Source organism: Perca fluviatilis, chromosome 12, assembly GCF_010015445.1.
Source record: "Perca fluviatilis chromosome 12, GENO_Pfluv_1.0, whole genome shotgun sequence".
In the NCBI taxonomy this organism is placed as follows: Eukaryota; Metazoa; Chordata; class Actinopteri; order Perciformes; family Percidae; genus Perca; species Perca fluviatilis.
In genome coordinates, this window is record NC_053123.1 from 2,918,047 (window position 1) to 2,941,089 (window position 23,043).

A 23,043-nucleotide genomic window follows, 5' to 3' on the forward strand; every position below is an offset into this window, starting at 1 on the left:
AGCTGTTCCCACAGATTGAGGAGGCGATGGTGCAGCCACTCAGAGAGTCAAGAGACCGATACGAAGAGCTCAAACAGATTGACGACGCCATGAACGAGGTTGGAGGATTTCTAGAAGCGTGCGGATGCAGGTGCTTTGTCCTTGGTGCAGATTGTGACCAATAACTAGTAATGTTCCCTCCAGGTGCAGAAAAACAAAAGTGAGAGCTTGACCATGGGAGGGAAGAAGAAGTGAGAGGTTTTATGAAGGTAGGAAAGAACAGAACTTTTTTGAAAAGTTTGTGTAAGTGTATGGCCGGGTTTCCCAACGCGGACAGTTTTTATCTTTATAAATCTAATGTCTGTTTCAGCACCAGTGAGCGGTGAGAGTGGAGCAGTGTGACGTAAAGTAAACCTGAGTTGTCGCGACACGTCCTCGCAGAGGACCGGTGGGATGTGTGATCTGGGAGGAAATAAGGTGGATTACCAGTCTGTCACAGAAATGTGATGGAGTGGCTATGAGAAGCAGCTCTGAGACAGCGTTACAAACTACTGATGGACAATCCAAAGCGTTTCAGGAAATGTCAACATTTGTACAGCACAGATTAGATACATATCTGCATTGTTTTTTATTTGAAATGTGTTGTTTTTTACAGATTGTACAGATTTTTAGTGACCCGTGTTCTTTCCTACAAAAAAAATAAAAGGATTACTTTAAGTACAAAGTCCTGTGTGAACTGATGTCTCTGCTTATTATTCATTTTTGAACATATAACATTCTGATTCTTAGTTTGTGGTAATTTGATTTATTGCAGATTTGTTCAGGGAGGGACCTTTTTCACAGCAGACATGTTGACTTGTCATAGTAGGAAAAGCACAGCTGAAATTGATAACCTTAATGATGGCTCAATTCCATCAAGTGTCCCAGTAAGATATTTCAGTGAGTCAGCATGAACAATACCAGGACCTCTCCTAAGTGGAATGCAGCCATCAGTAATGGTTTAATACCAGGGTCTCTCCTAAGTGGAATGCAGCCATCAGTAATGGTTTAATACCAGGGTCTCCTAAGTGGAATGCATTTTTTATCCTCTCCTAAGTGGAATGCAGCCATCAGTAATGGTTTAATACCAGGACCTCTCCTAAGTGGAATGCAGCCATCATTAATGGTTTAATACCAAGACCTCTCCTAAGTGGAATGCAACCATCAGTAATGGTTTAATACCAGGACCTCTCCTAAGTGGAATGCAGCCATCAGTAATGGTTTAATACCAGGGTCTCTCCTAAGTGGAATGCAGCCATCAGTAATGGTTTAATACCAGGACCTCTCCTAAGTGGAATGCAGCAATCATTAATGGTTTAATACCAGGACCTCTCCTAAGTGGAATGCAACCATCAGCAATGGGTTTGAATACACCTGGGCTTTTCCTACTATGACATGTCAACATGTCTGCCGTGAAAAAGGTCTATAAGCACAATATTCACTGGAATTAAAGGGCTTCATAGCTGCACTCATACTTTTATGTTAACAATGGTGCAGTGCGCCATGGATCAGTCATAGGGATGAACTTATAGAGCTCATTGTTTTGGTTTTACGACACGCAAGTTTAATGTTTTGGTTCTTAGCACTCTCAATCTCATTTCCGACAGGCAGCTGTTTTTGAGAAAAATCTCTGTACAACCCATTGTACTCTACCTGCTGCAGACAGACACAGTGAGAGACTCGGTGGTGAACATAGTGGAGCATTCAGCAGCTAAAGAGACGAGATATTTCCCTCGGGAGCTGGTGGAGACCAAAACAGAGCTAAAAAAAGAGAGAGAATATTGGACTAATGTTCATCAGGTGGCCACAAACAACTCCAAATGAATGATAATTATGCTTGGTGTCTGCTGGATGTGAAAATAGGAAACTCTTCGCTAACACTGTGTGGGTATATACCAGTACATACATATGGGTGTTACATGTAGGTGTAATCTTCAGGTGTCCACATACTGGGTTTGCGAAGGTATCCTTGGTAATCTAGATTCTTCAGTATGAAAGGGTTGATTTGAAGGCTAGTGTGAATTTTATCCAGCACTTCTCGTCCAGATTGTGAACATGGACAAGAAGCAAACTCCATCTGCCAATGAAAATCATGTCATATGGTTGAAAGCTCCAGAACAGCTACTAAATTGACCTTGAGTTGGAAATGTTTTGTCAACAACATAAAAGATATTGGTACACACACATATATTAGTCAGATTTTTAACTCACTAACTACATGAGTTGGAAATGTTCCAATGAAACGTGCATAACTATCACTTCACTGCTGTGTGTTGTTATTCCTGCGTATCTGTGTTTCTGTATGTGTGGTAGAAGCTACGGTGTGGCTACCTGAACAAACAACATACTAAGGTGTGTAGTTGGAGTAGGATTTGGGACATGGCTCGGGTCAAACACAGGTGCAACAAATATTTATAATGTTTGCATTCCATTTAGTTGATCCAGTTCCAGAGCACTTGCACTGTGCAGGTTGACATACTGGCAAGGATTAATGACCCTTCGATGTGGTGACACCATCGGTGATGTCGTTAGCTCCACCTGTGCTTCCTGCTGTGAAAACACATGGTTTCCACTCTACTCTTTGCCTGCCTTTTCCAACGCGGCTACTTCACCATGTGCTGCCTCTCACAAACAGGTCGCTGCTCACGCGTTCTGTGGCTCTCATGCAAATCAAAAACATTCTTCAAATCCAGGCATGCTGCATCAATTCTATACCCTAGAAATCCAGAGTTCTCGCGAGAGCACAATTTGAATTTGCTCAGTGAGTCTCTCTGGCATTCAGTAATGATACTCATTAATTATGCCCTTGTAGCCGAGCTGCACCAATCACATCGGTGTATCTGATATAGGTGGGCCAGAGGCCAGCTAAACAGATGACGACAGTTTTAATCTACCAGTTAGCTCTGCTGGTAGCTAAGCGTATGGGGCTCTGGATACGTCACCGCTTGTATTGTTGTGATTGGTCGTAGTGTTATCCAATTGCGTGCAGTAAGATTTTCAAATGCATGCTTGGTGCCGCCCCTCGAGTTGGGCCATTTTCATTACTCATTGCCAGAACCTTAATCTTTCAGATTTGGGTCTGGATTTCCAGGCTATCAATTCTGTGCATGAGACATAAATAGGTTAGTCTATATCCACGACGTTCCACTTCCAGGATTGCTCCGGCACCGTTGGAAATTCCGCCGGATGTCAGTTACCTTCCGCTTTCTTTGTGTTTGGATTTTAAACTCTCAGGTCTGGCAACGCGAGACAGAAATAGGTTAAAAAAGGTGGGGCAATGCATGGGGAGTAACAAGTACAGAATGAAAAGCAGAGGGCAACATGAGGAGAGGCGTGTGGTTAAACAAAAGGAATGTTTCAGGCAGCGATGGCGGCGGAAACAGAAGGCACAGTTCAATGTTAGCTGCAACGTTTATTTTGAAAAATCAGCCAGAAATTTGAGCCAAACATAAAAATCCATCCAAACCGGTCATGCAGTAAAGCACACCCCTTTCACTGGCTTCATCAAATAAACACATTCAAGTCCGATGCATTATTCAAAGCAAACATTAAGGAAATAATAGCTCTCTTTTCAAAGTGTCCATTTCAGGTAGATGAGCGAGTGACGGCTCCCGACGTCTCCTTCTTGGCCTTCTTGTTGCCGTTTGCTTTCTGTGCCATTCCTCTCTTCAGCTGCTGCTCCTCCACTCTCTGCTGCTTCTTCTGCAGGTACGCCGTCACGTTGTCAAAGCTCACCTTGTACAGATGCTCGAAGCGGCTGTCGGTCCTTGTGGAGGCTGTAGTGTAGGAAAACAGCAGGAGGAAAAGGTTGGTGACGGGCACCACAGCTAAACTCTTTAAACTGTCTGTGAGAGAGAATCCCATGCTAGGGCTGTTCTCGATTGAAGAAATTCTTAGTCGACTAACACTAATTCAAATGTATCGACTAATCGATTAGTTGATTTAATCAACAGATCTGTAAATCTGAGTTTCTCCGCAAAGAGTCATGCAAAAGCACCACTTTAATTCTTGTGTACCAGAGATGTGCTCGTACGGTTCTTGGAAAATAAGTCATTCAGCATGAAAAAAGCATCAAACATGACTAATGGACTAAAGAAATCTAAGTTGACTAAGACCAAAACGACCGATTAGTCGACTAATCGGCCAAGAGGGAGCAGCCCTATCCCATGCATATGAGAAATAGGAGAGGTGGGGACATAATCAAAATCTCTTTGATTCCTCCTGCTCATATGTTGACCTCATCTGAATCAACTTTGGAAGATGGAAGCAGGAAACACTGTATTATCCTGCTGTGCACCCAAAGACTGTAAAATAATGGATGAAGCTCATGGGTCTGAAAAGTGAAGCCAATGCAGAAGCCCCTTAAAGCTGCACTCTCTTATTTCCAGCAGGGGGCGACTCCACTGGTTGCAAAAAGAAGTCTGTTCCTATAGAAGTGATGGGGAAATGACCTCTCTACTTCTGCCTTGATTTATTACCTCAATAAACATTTTCATAATGAGTTCATGGCCTCAATCGTCGATTTCCTGTCCATGCGGATGGATGGCGGCAGTAAACGAAGGTCCGTGTTTACCTGCGGTAAATCTCCACTGGATGACTCGCCTCTTTAGCGTTTAGCTTAGTGCAGCGCCATTTCTACCATAAACACTGGCTCCTCCCCAGCTCCACCCGGTCGTCAAAAATCGTCACATCTGGTTTTATCATCTGGAGGCTTTAAAACAGCAGTCCACAGACCGATGGGTGACGTCATGGATGCTACGTCCACGGTTTTTACAGTCTATGTGTGCACCATGACAATTGTTACACATACCCAGAGAGGGTGTGGGGGTAGTGATGAGTTAAATGGGACTTTTGGCAGTAGTTTGAACGCAGCATACTTTTTACTCCTCCTACTAGTGCATGGGAGTGCCTGGTGCACCTGTTTTAGACGCTGAGGGCCGTGACAAAGGTATTTGATGAGTTAGGGAACGTTTGTGAGAGTCGTGTGGAGGCAATCCCAGACCACTTTTTTTCAGTATGGACTGTAGACTACAGCCCCTTTAACTAACTGTGCAGCTGCAGTAACAACATGCTATGACATGTAGAGTCCAGATCAGGTGACAGAGCCGTGACCGAACCCGGCCCGAGCCCGACAGGCATTAAGATATTAATTTCACCATTTTAGGGGCAATGACACTTGGATTTGGTGTTGTCAATTTCCTAAAGGTCACAAAGGCCAAATGCCAGGGTAGCAAATAAAACGGTAAAGGATTTTAAGTCTACAGAAATAATGAATTTAACTTTAAGTGCCCCTCAGACCTCGACCATAGTCACTTGTATCCTTGCAGTTTGTCACGAGTGTTTTTACGTCCTTCTGCTGAAGAGGGAGATGTCTATGCCGTTCACTTAAATCGGAGATTCAAACGTGTAACAGGCAAGCTTGATTAGGCACGTCACTAATCTGTAAACCAATTGCTGTCTGATTTGCAAAGAAACCTGAAACCTCCAGCACAGAGAGCAAAAACACACTCTCCTCATATCTGTCAGCCACTGACCGTTACAATCTAACGAAGCACACCGATTGCACAGCATTGGAAGCCGTTTGGGGTTCAGTGTCTTGCCCATGGACACCTGGACATGTGACTGCAGGCCAGGTATCGAACCACCGACCTTCCGATTGGTAGACGACTGCTCTACCACCTGAGCCACAGCCGCCGCAATACATAAGCTATTCGCCGATTTTGGTGCACAACTGAGTGTGGATCTGACTGAGCCCTGGTCTAGACAGGGCACTGGAACTATAGTTGCAGATCGCAAGCTCACCGAGCGGCCTGCTCGTGAAGCTTAGCGAACAGGCTGCCAGGGGCTCCGCGAGACAGCGGTCTGCCAGTGAGGCTCCGCAAGATGGCTGCCCCGCTGCCTCCTGTATGAACCCTGGCGAGTGGCACAAACATGTAGGCCTATGGCTGAATCTCGCCCATGTTTCTATCCATCTTGATGCGCTGCTCTTTTACTGGTCAACTAGCACTGTGGAGGCAAAGCGAGACTACTGGTCAACCTTAGGTAGATGCTTAAATGTAGTCACTGAACAAGCCTCAACCTATAAATTGAGAGACGGTTCACTTTTTTGTTTTTTTAAGGTTGTTTGTCAATTTCACTGACTGTGTTATTTTTGCAGGCTGCACAGCATTGTGTAAAATGTCAAAGGCGATTTATGTTGATATTTATTTTATCATTGGAGCATCATCCCCCTTTTCAAAATAAATGACTAATGTATCCACAGTGTCAGAGGTCATCCTCATGAAATAAGATAGTCCTGAATAAAAGCCCTGCAGAATGTAGCTGAGTCTCCGGCCACACGTCAAAGTAGGGCTGGGCAATATATCGATATTATATCGATATCTGAGGCTAAATATCGTCTTAAATTTTGGATATCGTAATATCCTGGTATGAAAGTGGTATCTTTTCCCGGTTTTAAAGGCTGCATTACAGTAAAGCAATGTCCTTTTCTGAACTTACCAGACTGTTCTAGCTTAGTAATTATATCCACATAACTGATTATTATTTATCAAAAATCTCATTGTGTGCATATTTTGTGAAAGCTCCAATTGTCAACACTACAATATCGCCACAATGTCGATATCAAGGCATTTGGTCAAAAATATTGGTATATTTGATTTTCTCCATATCGCCCAGCCCTATGTCAAAGTGCAACGAGACCCCAAGTTGGTCCCTGGATGCTGTATGTGTCCACTGCTCCTAATGCTTAGGATAGGTTAAATGCAGAGATTGAATTGAACTACATTGTACTGCAGAGGTGTGTGTGTGTGTGTGTGTGTGTGTGTGTGTGTGTGTGTGTGTGTGTTGACTCACCCTCAAGTGTCTCCCAGTGGGGCTTGAAGGCTTCAGTCACTCGGCTCAGTTCCGGGCTCTCAGCATCACACTAGATGGAGCAGGAGAGTGGACAGTTACATAAAAAAACGTAGCAGCTAGCGGATACCATGGCAACCACAAATGTATGGTGTCCTGCTGTAAACTGCGTGTCATCTAACTTCCTCTGGGTTTATACACGTGCACTGGTGTCTGCGTAGTTCTGGTGCATCTCTTATTTAGAGAACAGCTAAAGTGCAGTAGCCCAAACAGCCAGTGACGAGTTACAGGGTCCTGAGCGCTGCATGCTACTCTAGTTCAAAATGGTGTGACCGCCGACACCTGTCGGGCTCTGCTGTTATGCTAACGCTGAACAGCAATACCCTTTATTGGCCAGATGTGCCGAACAGGTGGGGGAGTTGTGTGAGGTCAGAGGTCCTGAGACGACCAATCAGAGCACAGGTGCTGCTCTGCTCCGATTCAAGGATTTTTTTTTGGCCTTTAACTTAAGAGTTTTGTTATGCATCATTCATGCACAGATGTAATTAATTCAATGTAATGCAATAATCATTTTAACAAGTGTATAAAAATCCATTTTATTTCTATGGTTATAATGCAACGTAATGTGCAGTCTGACACAAAACTGCATGAAGGAGTGAACATGGAAGTGGTCAAAGTGAAAATGGCATGCTCAGGCCTTAATGTTTGTCAAAGAGGTGTAAGAAAACTGTTTAAAAAATAAAGTCTTCTTCTTCACTACCCAGTAGTCTCGTTATACTGTTTTGGGCATGAAAGATAAATCCACGATTTCAGCGCAAATGTAGCTAATATGTAGATTCTAATCCCTTTTCAACAAATCTTCTCGGGTGTATGCGTTTGTGTATGAAAACCTATAAGCTAAGATCAGTATCTAAATGTGTATCACACTGTACCTCCCAGGAGTCTCGTTTGTGTGTGTAAATTTGGAGTGGTGCATCGCTGGAGTCCATCAGCACCCAGAGGCGGCCTTCCAGGTCAAAGGTCATGTCGAGGGGACAGTGGGGGAGGGAGAGCCTGCTGTGTGGCACAAGCTTGTCTTCACCTTCCTGGTCCAGAGTAAAGAACTGAACTGTGGACACTCTGAGGACACACAGGAACCACCAAAGTGTTGAATCAGTCAGCTGATTGCTGGCTTGATCTGTTACTTTTAAGAGACCAATTCTGAATGTGGAACATTAAAAAGGGATGGCTTCACTGGGTGCTCCCCTTTTCCTCTGACCTACTTTAGGTGTCACCTACATGAACAGTATACACTATACAGCTCCACAGTGACCTTGTGCCTCCATAGGTCCAAAAATACATTTAAAGATCAGAAGCAAAAATAGCTTTAGCCAGCCAGCCAGTCACTGTCATGTCAAAGTCCTGGTGAAGCAGCAAGAAATATTAGGGGCCAGGGCCGATAATAGGGCCAGGGCCGATAATAGGGCCGTTTTTGTTTTTTTGACAGTTGGCAAATTATCTGCATTTTATTTTCCTGATAACTGATAAAGTTAATTAATTATAAAGTGCACTACTTTGGCTCGGCTACAGCTCTGTGTCTGTCACTCTGCTTCGGTTTCACTCCCCACTGAGTCTGACTTAATGTCCCCCACAACACTATCTGACTGACTATCTTTTACTGGGTATTATGTTGAAAGTTTCTAATTTATTATAGAATTGCTTAAAGCATCTAAACAAAGTTTTGTGTTGGGAGTTTATAACATTCCAAAATTCCAAAGAATGTAAAATTCCAAATATTGGTTATCGGTTTCACAAACTACTAATAATCGGTAGGGTTGGGTATCGTTTGGATTTTTACGATTGCGATGCCAAACCGGTACTTGAAAAACTGAAAAATGACATCCAAGAAAGGTGCAGTGAATGGTTAATATGCTTTAACATCTGTTTTGGTGAGCCCAGAGGGAAAATATGACATTTTAAAAGTAGCCTACATTTATGGTAGCTAGCTAACGGTAGACTACAGAGAAAGGGGGATATTTTTACGTCCGTTTCGGAGCGACAGAGGGAAAATATTTCAGTCGACACATTAAAGCTGCTGTAGGTAAGATTGTGAAGATCCAGGACTTTGCCAACAAATTTGAACATCGACAACTTCTTAGTCCCTCCCCCCTTTCTGCTGCAGCCCAAACCGTCTCCTAAGCCCCTCCCACACAAGGGAGTTTGACAGAAGTGTCGGCATGTCAGACAGACAACATGTTCAATAACTAAACACTAACACAACGTTAACTTTACTCACCAACAGTAAAACGATGCTAACTAGCAGGCTACCGTTAGCCATTTCAGCATCATATCAGACCGACCACTGTTACCATCATCCTCACCAACCTAGCTTTGTGGACTTTTGACTACTAATAACCAAGTGAAAGATAAATCATTCATGGTAATTATGTTACCTGTTGAGAGGAAATGTGGCTACGTCTGCATCGTTCTTCAGATCTTTAAAATCCCAGAGCTCACGCCACCTCTGAAAAGCCACTCCAATATTCACGGAGTTTTGGGAAACCTTTCGTGCGCGGGATGGGGGGGAGGGAGAACGCTATATATGCGTGTACGTGCCTGAGCAGTGATTGACAGGCAGACAGACACCCCTGTGGCCCTGATTGGAGAAAATCAACCGGGAGCGGTGGAATTTTGCCAATTTTTTTTTTTTTTTTTTTACATAATTCATGTAGTTTTACTGGAACATAGGGTCAGTTTCAGCAAATATGACAGAAAGTTAGTTTTATAAGACTTACCTACTGCATCTTTAAGTGGAACCGAAATTTGCGTTCTAATCTGGTCCGATTCCTACCGGTTCCACAGTGGAACCGGGAGGAATTAGGGTTTTGGTACCCAACCCTAATAATCGGTATTGGTCTTGGCCTTGAAAATCCAGTATCGGTCGATCCCTAATAAATATGTGTTCCGAGCCTGTCACACCACAGGAAAATGTGTCATTAACCACCTGCCCACATCTGAATGATTAGAAAAATGAAAAGTTGGTTTTTAAAATCGTGAAAAAATAAACAAAAAAGTAGAAGAGTGCCGTATCACGGCGACAGAGAGCCCAAAGCCCACACCACAGCAGGGAGTAGTAACTGCCAGCGGGCCGGGGAGCCGATTCAGGCTGAAAGACTGAAAGGAAGGTTAGTGACGGCTATTGTGCTTGTGTTTATATGAGTGTGGCATTTCAGAGTTGTTTATTCATGTATTTATTAGACTGAAAGAGCTCAGAGAGCTTGTGGAAGCCTTCACCCCCTGTGTGCTGCTCACACAGAGGGTGAAGGAAGCAACAGTGATGCTCTGCGCTCTAACGTTAGTGGTAACAAAAAAAAACATCTTTAGTTGCATTCCTAATTCAGTCACAATTCTTAAATATAACTCATTTAAGGGATCCATATAAAATCTCCATTTATTGGACACAAAATAATATTGGCTTATAGACAGTAGATTGGCTTTGGAGGAATGTTTTGATGAGGAATGATTTGATTGCACTTGGATCAGGTCACACATTCCCAATATAACACCCAGCCACCAGTTTCATGCTGTCCCATGTCATTCAACTCTCCTGTGCACTTCATACAAAGCTAATCATGTCAACAGGAAACACTGTGACTTGTGTGCCGTCTGTTCCCTCTACCTGCAGAGTCACATGACTGACTCACACGCTCACCTCTCACACTGTACGGCTACATGGCGAGCATCAGGAGAGCTGGCGATGCGGCACACAGTTGGCTTCTGGGAAAATAAAACAAAGACAGACAGAGTGGTGGAGTCATGACAGGTTTCTCAGTGATCTTTTTAACAAAATAGGAGACCTGTCCTTGTACTGGTAATTAGTAAGTAAAAGCACCGAGTGTCCTGCCTACGGAGTTGAAAGAACCAAGGGCTTGAAAGAGGACAGGCACTTTAAAGCTGCATTAATAAATATTTATATATTCACAATGGATCAAATAATGTGTAATGTTTTGGGAATTTTAGGCCTTCATCTATACAGGACAACATGAAAGGGGAGAGAGAGGGGGAATGACATGCAGAAAAGGGCCGCAGGTCGGAGTCGAACCTGCCGCATCGAGGAGTAAACCTCTATATATGGGCGCCTGCTCTACCAGGTGAGCTACCCGGGCGCCCTCAAATAGCTATGTTTAATGTGAAATGTATCGCTCATAGTAACAAACCCACAGAGAATTATCACCAACTCTGCAGTTCCCCTCAGCATCAAACCTCTGATACACCTACTGGACCCAACACTAAAATAACAGGAGGAATGATCCTTTTAAGGACAAAAAGCAATAAAAAAAATTTTTGGTAAGTATGGGGATATTTTTTTTTTTTTTATATTATATTTGAGAGGGAAAAAAAAATTTTTTGGTTTTTTTTTTTTTCATTAACCCGGTAGGAATCGGACCGGATTAGAACGCAAATTTCGGTTCCACTTAATGTGTCAACTGAAATATTTTCCCTCTGTAGCTCCGAAACAGACGTAAAAATATCCCCCTTTCTCTGTAGTCTACCGTTAGCTAGCTACCGTAAATGTAGGCTACTTTTACAATGCCATATTTTCCCTCTGGGCTCACCAAAACGGACGTTAAAGCATATTAAAGATAATTTTTTTGGGCATTTTAGGCCTTTATTTCCTCAGGACAGATGAAGATGAAAGGAGGAATGACATGCAGCAAAAGGTTGGAGTGGAACCCACTGCGTCGAGGAGTAAACCTCTATATATGAGCGCCTGCTCTACCAACTGAGCTAACCCTGCCACCGTAACAGCATGTTAACCATTCACTGCACATGATCGCTAGTAAACATATTACACTTACAAGAATCGGTTTAGGAATCGGAATAGTTTTAAAAGTACCGGTTCGGCATCAAAATCGTAAAAATCCAAACAATACCCAACCCTAGTCCCAAGTTGACAAAACAAAGCAATGAGAAAAGACCAAACCTTTGGGGTCTGAAGGCTTGAATGGACTTCTAACAAAACAAACACCTGTTCATCTCTTGCACTTTCATAGTTTTCCTTATTTTAGTTATTTCCTTCTCACAAAAGCCTCCATGTTGGCCCTGGATCATAGACTGTAAATATAGTGGAGCACCGTAGCAGCGGTGAAGTCACCCATTGGTTTGTGGACTGCCGTTTTGAAGGGTTAGGGTCAACAGCCAAGCCATAGGGGACCAGCATATGATGAGAAGCCATTTAATAGCAACGTTGCCTGGCTCAACTCATGATGCTTTTATCTTCAACACAAGCTAGCATTTTTGTAAACTTCCCAACTAAAGAAGACAACTCATTAACTACAGTACAACCTTATCACCTTCATTGCAGGGCTTCCAGTAGACCTTATCTCAATAAATATATAATTCTTCACAGCATAAGCCTGACTATTTACTAGTGTTGGTTGCTATTTTCCGCCAGGCTGGGGTGGGTGTGGCTTACCTGCGTCAGAGTTTACAAAGCGGAAGTGAAGCAGACTGAGAGGGACTCAGGGCCTGTTCTGACTTGGTATTAAAATCCCATCTGAGCGATTCGATCGCAAGTGGACAGCTCTGGGTTTGTCTGTTTTCACAGGTCCAGTATTAAGCGAGATTGCTGCAGTCGGCAGTCAGCGAAACAAGCTGCAGTGGAAGTTAAAGGGCAATTGCGCACCTTCAATTTACATCCACAAACGTGCTTGTTTTGACATTGACAGGCTGAGATTATATATAAATATAAGGAGGTCGACCTTTCTGTTAAAAGGTCCCATGACATGGTGCTCTTTGGATGCTTTTATATAGACCTTAGTGGTCCCCTAATACTGTATCTGAAGTCTCTTTTATATAGACCTTAGTGGTCCCCTAATACTGTATCTGAAGTCTCTTTTATATAGACCTTAGTGGTCCTCTAATACTGTATCTAAAGTCTCTTTTATATAGACCTAGTGGTCCCCTAATACTGTATCTGAAGTCTCTTTTATATAGGCCTTAGTGGTCCTCTAATACTGTATCTAAAGTCTCTTTTATATAGGCCTTAGTGGTCCCCTAATACTGTATCTGAAGTCTCTTTTATATAGACCTTAGTGGTCCCCTAATACTGTATCTGAAGTCTCTTTTATATAGACCTTAGTGGTCCCCTAATACTGTATCTGAAGTCTCTTTTATATAGACCTTAGTGGTCCCCTAATACTGTATCTGAAGTCTCTTTCCCGAAATTCAGCATTGGTGCAGAATTACAGCCACTAGAGCCAGTCCCACAATGAGCTTTCCTTAGGATGTGCCATTTTGTGTCTCTAGGTATTGAGGAGGAGAGAGGGGGGGAAAGGTGAAGGGTGGGGCTGTGGCCTTGACCAACTGCCACTTTGCTCGTTTGAAAGCCATGATGTCTCTCTCTCTCTCTCATGGGTGTGCCAAATTCTCTGGGCGGGCAAAGCAGAGAAAGGGGAGGTAACCTTGCTCCTTATGAGCTCATAAGGAGAAGATTCCAGATCGGCTCATCTGAGCTTTCATTTTCTCAAAGGCAGAGCAGGGCTCGGTTTACACCTATCACCATTTTAAGCCAATTGGGGACCATAGGCAGGCTGGGGGAACTCATATTAATATTAAAAAACCTCATAAAGTGAAATGTTCATGCCATGGGACCTTTAAAGAGCCTTTTTTTTTAAAACATAAAAACATCTGCGAAATTGTTATCCCTAAACCCACCAGACTCCATGTAATTAAACAATCATTTTATTATCGTGAAATGTACTCAAAAATGAAGAAATTCATTCAAAATTGACAGACACAAAATAAAACTATGAAAAGCCATTTTTGGTCATCTTTCCACTTTTCCAACAATCACAACTCAGCTTGGTTTTGGTTGAAATAAACACAGTTTACTGATTTACATGTGAAAGTAGGTTGGCTCTATAAACGCAAAAAGTATGTTTGTTTTTTTTATTTATTTATTTTTTAAATGGAGTCTGGTGAATTAAGTGATAGCTATTTTGGATCTGTTTTTGGTTAAATAAAGAAAAATGTTACTCTTTAACTAAAAGGTCTATCTCTGTAGGGATCCTTTCCAAAATGTTGTCAGACACTTAGAATAATAATCTGAGTCTGTCAGCGGCAAAAACAGAACTTTCACTGGACAAAATTAACGATGCAGATTTGTCCTATAGGATTACATTGCAGCCCTGTGTGCGGCTGCTGGTGACAGCGTTCTTGCTTAATACTGGACCAATTTCAAAGATCAGTCACTTACGCACAAAAGCATAGGAAATAGGGTTCTCTTTCACAAAATCTATTCATTTTAAAAGTCTATTTTCGAAAGAAATTAAGGCTTGTCTTTTATAAAGATTATAATGTAGAGTGGTGGGCAAAAACTGGAAAAATACATTGTTGAAGGTCACCAGAGGTCAGATATAAATTGCCTCCATGTCTGAAATAAAACCTTGGAGTCTGTAGATTATGTGCTAAATAAGTCCTGCTTTAGTTATAAAGAGCACAATACCTTCCATATACAGCTATGAGCTCATCTAACGGCAACGGCTCAGCAAGGAAACACTGTCCATAATAACACAAAGAGGAGTTTGATACTAACAACAGAGAGTCTACAGCCATGTTAGCAGCTGTGTCAGATTAGGCACAGTGCCTGCATCTTAACGCATCTTAGTTTAACATGTTAGCATGCTAACCTTTGCTAATTAGCATGAAACACAAAATACAGCTTTGGTCCTAAACCCAAGTGTCAGAGGATCACCACATGTATAGAGAGTTTATCCTGAAGGGAACATCCATTTGTGGATCACATTTTATGGCAATCCAACAATAACCGTCGAGACATTTCACTCAAATGTCAACCTCACTGTGGAACTAGATGGAAAGTCAAGGGGTCACCAAAGTCATCAGGGCATGCTACAGCCTTATTGTTGTAGGATAAAACATGCCGTGGTTGCTGTGGTTACCTTCTGTTTGTCACCATCAGAGCTCGGTGTCTCTTCAAGGTCCCAGCTCTGCAGCTTACGGCCGGACTCATACTCCCACAGCTTCATGGTCCCGTCCTGACAAACACGACACACACATTACACTCAAACTCAACTGCACATTGGTTTGACTTCATTTTCCCTGATGGAGCCTCTGGGTCAGCTTCGACATTATGCTGTCAAAAGTTTCATTGTACAGTAGATCTTTGCTGTATTAAAATGCATCTAAAGTAGGCAGGGGTGTAGCATAAAATTCTGGGCCATAGAAAGGTATTCTCTATGGGCCCCTCCCCACATCCACAGCTATTCATTCTAGCATCTTTTTGGGCCCTCCTTACATGGGTTCGGTCTTAATTTCTATCATTTTACACGGGCTCATTTATCGCACTCCGGGTTGTGCGGTAAATGAGCGGTCAGGTGATGCGTTTAAATTAGCGCGAAAACGGATGCTGAGGAGGTGAAACGGAGGCTGGCCTCTGGCGATTACATTTTGGTTGCACTGGCAAAGAAAGCAAAGTCTGAGGTGTGGAAAACTTTTGACCAAGTGCATAATGAGAAATGACTCATTCTTGACAAAAGGCAAAAGAGCTGTGTGTCGGGCTCGGGCTTTGTCGGGCCGAACTTTTAAGGAATGATTACAGCTCTACTCAGTCCCCTTTGCACCCCCACTCTGACGCCCCTGAAAGTAGTTTGGAACAATGATAGACAATTAACAAAAGGGTTAAGTTTGACTTTCACTGCGCTTGGCACGCTCCTGCTCCCTCTCCTCTTCAGAAAGAGAAATACTGAATGGTATGTATATTCCAACAGCACTCCGAATTAACGAATGGTCCAGTTTTTGCACGAGTGCGCTTTGCTGCTCGAAGTGACTGTTTACGAACAAATCCAATGTATTTGTGAGAGAGAGAGAGACAGAGCAAGAGAGAGGGGCGTGCAGCTCCAAAAATGGATAATCAATATGTGGCAGCAAATGTTGATATTGTGGTGGGTCAGAAGAAACACTGGATTGCCTATGAAGAGCTTCCTAAAAATGATGGCTAAATATACAGTGGCACCATGAAAAAAAACATAACATTGCTTACCAATTCTGTATCTTGTTCTGTCACGCAACATTAAACTAGTAGAGAAACATTTTCCTTATTATTCTCACTTATTTAAACCTATACAGTGTACAGAGTTGATTCTTAGCAAAAAAACATTTGTTCTTTCACAAATATGTGCTCATTCATGTGTAATTACTTCCTCCAACTAATCAAAGTATTCTCGTAAGCGTAGAATCTGAATCATTCAGAATAGATAGCAACTTGCTCCTATGTATTCTACCATATTGTGCCTCCATCTTTAAAATCCATTAGCCAAAGAGGGACATACCTCGGAGTTTCGCGCTTTTACACTCAGTGGCACCGTGACGAATGCCAGGGAGGGAGGGGGAGAAGATTACTCAGCGACTGCCGGCAGATTTGAAAGCCTGTTGAAGATGGAGGATCACGCCTATTCTCGAGGACACGTAACGGAGTCGCCAAGAAAGTTAAAAAGAGAATTAAAACGACAACGCGACAGGCAAAGACCAAAGTTAATATTGGAGTGGCTTTTCCAAGATGGAAAGAGCTCATGAGGAGCAAGGATTTTAAAAAGGGACGCCGAAGTTGTCTTTCTTCTCGACAGGTAATTCTGCTATTTGTGTAAATTCGAAGTTTTATAGCTTGTGTGCACAACACTAGAACAACGTCTAGGATACTTTTCCTTGTGTCAGTGATGAAAAAGGATTGTCTACGTTGTAACATAAATGTAAACATATGTGTTGTGATTTCCCTGGCAGAAAACTCACGTCATGGAGTTGTAACACAGACTAGCTCCAGCTAGAACAGCTGCGTGGAAACGATGGAGATACTAAGAGCTCATTTTGGTTTCATTGACATCGTTCATACTGCTCAGAGAAATATGTTAAAAACACAATCCTCCGCTGCTTCTCTCCTACGCTGTAAACATTGCCTTACACTATTAATCTCGTACAATATACAGAATAACGATAGCGCTTTACTAACATTAGCTTGCATATTTTTTGGGAACCTGATAGCTGATGTTAGCAATGAAATGGTACCAAATTAACTAACTATATAAAACTATATAAAAACTGGAAGGAACTCTCACAGACGAAGTCGTACTTCTTGATATAATACGGCCACCGTAGGAGTTACAACACACTCAGAATGGGGGGGGGGGGTGTTAGAAAGTAATATTCAGTTGGTTGTCATATACAATTTCGTCGCTAGATGGGAGAAGTTCTTACACAATGGAGCTTTAATTGATATTTTGTTATTTTTATCTCATCACTGCCAATTTGAGTTGATTCGAGAGTTTGCCTGGATGGTGTAGTTTGGTATATAAATTATGTAGACAGATATTCTGCAAGATTTATTTTCAAGTTTAAATATACCAAACATGTTAAGATCAAGACATAACCCTCTCAATAAAAACAAATAAAAAAATTGATATATTGTCTCCGTATGATCTCTTGTTAAAAATTGTTTCAGCAGAAATCCAAGAATGCCGTAAAGATGGCCACCAAATGGACAATGAGACAATATTTTGAGTTGGGAACTTCAAAATGTGTTCAATAGACACACCTTGCAGGATAATGAAAAAGCCAATTAGAACAATGGGTTGCATGGGGGTTGCATGGGGACTCTATCTTCCTAACTCACGAACCCAGCTATACTCCAAAATGTAACTGTTTGAAGATGTACATGACCACATGCTAGTAGTATAGCTTTTAAGGCTCTTGAGAAGAAAAACATGCATTCAGAGGCACAAACAGCGCTAAGCACAAAAGTTTGCCAACAATGAATAACATGCAGATCTTTTCCAAAGTCTGTTGATTCTTTGTTGCATTTTTTTGGATTAGATTTAGTGACTAGGTGTTGGACTTAAGAACCACAACAGTTGTAGCTCAAAATCATCTAGCAGGTGGAAATCCAAGCGACATCTCCACCTGAATGTTAATGGACTATAGACTAAAATGGAGAATATGAAGCACATAATAGTGATAAATGGCCTGTGTGCATGATGTGCATGCATGTGTGTGTTACAGTAACTTTGTGAAATGCACACATACCCCTGATCCAGACAGCAGCCAGTTTGGATGACCCGATGGGACCAGCAGAGCACTAACAAACCTGAGAGAAAGCAGGACAAAACAGAATAACAGAAACAGTTTTGATCAAATCACACTTTACTAAATCTCAATGAGGAAACACAAAAATAAGGCGATACTTTGCTGTGTGGATGTTCCCGCTGCTGTAGTATTGGTTTGAAATAATGAGGATTAAACCAGAAATGCTGCACTTTAAACTTCTTATGCATGTCATGTATGCAACAGACGTGGGTTTCTTTTTTTGTCCGTAAAAGTGACAAAACGATCTCCTCTGGCTCTTTTGTCCTTACTCCTTTCCGACCCTTCCAGTTTCAAGTAGACTGATGGACAACTTTGTCCACAAAGCAGTTTAAAAGGCGACTGAATGTGATTTAGAGCCTAATGTTCAATCAGAATTACAACACAGCTATCAGTGTGAGGAATATTGAAGTTTAACATAACACAGGGATTTGTCCCCTTTGGGTTGAGTTACTCACTGTTGATGTCCCAGGCAGAAGGACTGGATGTTGTACGGAGACCTGAGGTGGCTTACTCTAATCTTCTCATCACGGTCGGCTGTGATGATGTACTTGTCGTCCGGCGACATGCTCTGAAAGACAGCAGTAGGGGGCAATCATTCAGTCAAACATCTCACTCTGAGACAACGGTACATCAATAAGGCTACGTTCAGACTGCAGGCAAAAGTGGCCCAAATCAGATTTTTCAAGATCAGACTTCTTCAGAAGTAGTGTGAACACTCAAATCTTGCCCAGATCTATTTTTTTCTAATCAGATTTAGACCACTTCCATATGTGGTCCTGAATCAGACCCAGGTCAGACTTTTTTCAATGCGGCCGCAGTGTGAACAACCAAGGAGTATTTGATGCGACTTTTACCTCAATCTACATCGACATTTGTCACAATGATGCGCCGGCGGGAGTTAGCCCTGGACACAGACAGTAACATTAAAAACTTGACTAGGCCTACAAAATGGAGAACAGTGATGGAGCAAGTCAATGGAGGGAGAGGGAGGTGTTAGACCTGATTAGTGTATGCTCATTGATGTTAGGGCTGCCATTACACAAACATTTTGAAATAAAAGCGACAATGCTTACTTCCTCCATAACCTCCCTAACTTTAGTGCAGCAGCGTGCTGCGTCTGATGTCATTGTAATTGGTCTTTTGAGCATCTGGGTCAGTTCGAAACCGCAAACACACTGTTCACACTGGAATCTGATATAGGCCGAATTTTAAAAAAAGGTCATGTGAACAGCCAAACAAAAAATTGGATCTGAGCAAAAAAAATCTGAATTAAGCATTAAGACGTAGCCTAAGTGGTCAGGATAAGACGGTACAGTTGCTACATTAACAAACACTAAATCGCCAAATACAACTCTTTAACAGCACATTCGCAGAGTAATGTTTAATGATATTAGGTTGGATTGGACTCCATATTGGCCTGGTAATTTTACCATTTAACCCTTTGTGTTGTTTTTGGTATTTGACTTCACATATAGAAGATTTTTAGACGGAAGATACCGTTAGCAGGTCATTCTGAACCAAAACGGGCAAACGTGTTGGCCTCATGTCTGAATAAGCACCGGAGTCAATTTTACAGAAAAGCCACAACGTCAATCTTACTAGAAGGGTTACTTTTCTGTATCCCCTTCAACACAGCAGAAGCCTGAACTGAAAGACGTCAAGACTAGAGCACCATGAGGTTTGACATGCACAAGACAGAGAAAAAGGTGTCTTGTTCCGCCTTCTCAAACCACTTTATTGTAACTTATGCACACAAAGAAAACCATTACAACTGCATGGATAAATAAATGAATATCCCTCAAAATGCTTTACACAAAGCATGTGAGAAAATAGGAATTAAACGAGAGTTTGTCTTCGGTCCTAACTGACCAATTGGACCGCATCAAGTCCTAACTTAACATCCTGTCATTCAATTCCTGTGCACTGTTGTAAGTTTTAATCCATCACTGTACACACAGAAACACACATCTTCATCCTTATCATAACATGTTTTACTCACAGCCTTATCCCTCTCTCTCCGCTCTCTTTTTCTCACCAGGTGCCAGGTATTGCGTATGCGTGCAGTCATATATCTGAATAACAAAAAGCCATTATTTTAACAGCTGCATGAAGGCAGCAATGCTACGTGTTCCATGTCTGCAAGAGGTCTATGACGGCAGGCTATTTTTTAAGATTATTTTTTGGGGCTTTTCCGCCCTTAAATCGACAGGACGGCTAGGTGAGAAAGGGGAGAGAGAGGGGGAAGACATGCAGGAAACCGCCACAGGTCGGACCCGAAGCCTGGACCCCTGCGCCGAGGCACAAGCCCCTCAGCACATGGGAGCCTGCTCTACCCACTGAGCCAACCCGGCAGGCTTTTTACCCTGCCTTCGTGTGGCCGATCAGAACAGCTATACTCACTCTGGACTTCAGACGTGGTCGGACAACACGTCGCGCAGACGTCTGTTTTTAACATACTGACACCTTCCCTTTATCCACTGAAGAGGGATACGAGCTGTGGCTGACAACTTCAGAAACACCACATACTGTAAGTGGATCCTGTGATGGAACTATATATATATATATATATATATATAAAAAAAATATATATATATATATATATATATATATATATATATATATAATGTGAATCTATTAACACTTACTAAAGCTAGCAACATGGACAGGTGGCCCATCTTCAGCTCTCCGTCCCTCTGCGGCTCCACCACTGAGAAGGAGTACACGTCTCCTGATTTGTCAGTCGCCAGCAGCTTGTCCTCCGCCTGGCTGAACATCAGGGAGGTGCACCTCCTAACTACCCACCTGGGACACAAACACACACGACATATCACATTCAGTTGTCTTGGTGACAGCTGTAGTTCTCGTCGATCGCGATGTTAGTGGAAAATTCACGGTTTACCTGTTCATACAAAACCACACACACACACACACACACACACACACACACACACACACACACACACACACACACACACACACACACACACACACACACACACACACACGACAGAGTTGTACCTGACACTGATACACTGCCATGAGGGCTCACAGCGAAACAGGACCAGTCTCTTGCTGTCATCAGTCAGCGCCACCAACTTTCCAGATGGCGACACGGCGAAGGCAAGGACTTTGTCACTTCCCGTTTCCTCTGAGGCACCGCCATCACTAAGGACAGAGGAGACAAAGCTTAAATTACAAAATTACAAGTAAACTTTATTAAGCTTTCCAATTTTTAAGTGTGTTCTTTTTATCTTATTTCATTTTTTTTTTTACTTTTGCAGGTCATCTTTCCCTTTTCATATGCATTTTACTTTCGCGTGTCTTTCTTTTTGTTTATTTATGTGCAACAGTGAGGCATGTTTTTAGATGCGTAAATGCTACAAAAATGAATGTTAAAATTAAGACTTCATTCATCAGAGATAACCTCACATAGCTCCTCACCAACAATCCATTAGGTCGCCTCCTTTGCTAAACACTCGGCTTTACCACTTACTTGACAACCATGAGTCACGTGCTTGTTCTTACCTGTTGTTATCCTCCTTCGCATTCTTTGGCTTCTTCTCAGCAGTGCCACAGTCAAACACAAACGATCTGCAACAAAGTACACAAGAGCTAATGTTTTCAGTTTGGATTAGTTCCCCGCACAATGCCAGTTCCATAATGTCATCTAGTTTGATATGAGCTCTGTACAGTTTACCTGTATCTTTTAATGACATGAAAATTAAATCACTTAATTCCAATTGAGGTCCCTGTTGCAGCAGCGGCGGCAGCAAAAACTGTCCTGTCCTGTTAGTAGTGTCTGTGAGGAGTGTCCCGGGACAGTCAGACACTGTCCTGCACACTGTCCTGTGACTCGCAGACACTGTCCGAGTCACAGGACAGTGTCTGGGAGTCACAGGACAGTGTACAAGACAGTGTCTGACTGTCCCGGGACAGTCATGGGAGTCACAGGACAGGGAACAGGACAGTGTCTGACTGTCCCGGGACAGTCTGAAACTGTCCCGTCAGTCAGACACTGGGACACTCCTCAGGACACTACTAACAGGCTGCCACTGCTTCTCCCCTGTTGGTGTAGATTTAGTTCCTGGTTTGTATAACTTGAAAGAGATCATTCTATTTTCATTTAGTAGATTATTAAGGAAAAACTTAAGAGAATGTTTTGGTGAAAAAGGACTTAAATGCCTAATCAGTTATCAAAATAGTTAAGGTTTACTTTCCTGCCATCAACAAATCAATCAATAGCACTAATTCAGATCCATGATTTCAATCCTAACTTTGCCATTTTGAAGCTGTATTTTATTTAGTCACAGCTACTTGTGTTTAGACAACATTTCACATTTAAGAACTGGCTTATTTTGTAAATTAAAAGAAGGGTTTGTAAAACCTAATGTTTATATTTCTCTAGGTAAGGTATTGACTGAAGTATTGTGCTGAAAAGTATACAGCCCTTCATACTAGCTGCCAATACAATTAATCTTTATCAACTTATACTGACATCTAAAGACCGTACTTTTGCAGGAGGATGATATTAGAAATACCCTACTCTTTCTACCCTGTGCAACTTACAATGATAATATTACTGTATGAAAACACGGCATCAAGCATGAGATGATAATGATGATAAGTGCCAAACCTTCACACACGTTTCCAAACGTATGTGCAATTTCATAACTTATAAAATCTGGAAATGAACCTAGACATTCCTCATGCTTTCCCAGTCTTTCCAAACGTGTATTTAGGATGACCAACGACTGCCAGCTAGCTAACATGTGCTAGCCAGCAAAGATAACCTGACGCACAGGCAAATCATATGAATTAATTATGAAGAAAACGCGGAAAGTCATTCAAACCTGGCCTGTTTGGTGTGAATTGCCACGAGTTTCTTGTCGCAGGTGAAAATAAACCACTCTACACAGAAACCGACAGCAGTCATGGCTGCTGTGTGTACATGCGACGGTGGCCCACGCGGAGGCGATTTCCTTGGATTGCAAAGGCATATCCGATCCCGACCCACTCTGCCTTTGATTGGCTATTCCTGCAATT

The 23,043-nt window shown here is 42.3% G+C and overlaps 2 protein-coding genes across 5 annotated transcripts in view; one reads left to right on the plus strand and one right to left on the minus strand.

Annotated features, from left to right (window-relative positions):
• pde9a (phosphodiesterase 9A) overlaps nucleotides 1-703 on the plus strand; it is a 50,171-nt gene extending 49,468 nt beyond the window's left edge. For 3 of the 4 annotated variants that reach the window (XM_039818764.1, XM_039818762.1, XM_039818766.1), the window contains 3 exons: nucleotides 3-98; nucleotides 184-248; nucleotides 350-703. In XM_039818764.1, the coding sequence (XP_039674698.1) occupies nucleotides 3-98; nucleotides 184-234 (147 nt within the window). In that variant the 3' untranslated portion in view covers nucleotides 235-248; nucleotides 350-703. Of the gene's footprint in view, nucleotides 1-2; nucleotides 99-168; nucleotides 249-349 lie in introns of all 4 variants that reach the window. The other variant, XR_005641062.1, reaches the window with a different exon arrangement.
• Nucleotides 704-3,410: 2,707 nt separating this feature from the next.
• wdr4 (WD repeat domain 4) lies at nucleotides 3,411-22,996 on the minus strand. The gene is made up of 11 exons (XM_039817733.1): nucleotides 22,851-22,996; nucleotides 21,526-21,591; nucleotides 21,019-21,165; nucleotides 20,646-20,802; nucleotides 18,456-18,568; nucleotides 17,941-18,001; nucleotides 14,808-14,903; nucleotides 10,559-10,623; nucleotides 7,800-7,986; nucleotides 6,871-6,940; nucleotides 3,411-3,794 (listed from the first exon to the last, which is right to left on the minus strand). The coding sequence occupies exons 1-11, from the start codon at nucleotides 22,931-22,933 to the stop codon at nucleotides 3,604-3,606; spliced, it is 1,236 nt and encodes a 411-aa protein (XP_039673667.1). The 5' UTR covers nucleotides 22,934-22,996; the 3' UTR covers nucleotides 3,411-3,603.
• Between the last annotated feature and the right edge of the window lie 47 nt (nucleotides 22,997-23,043).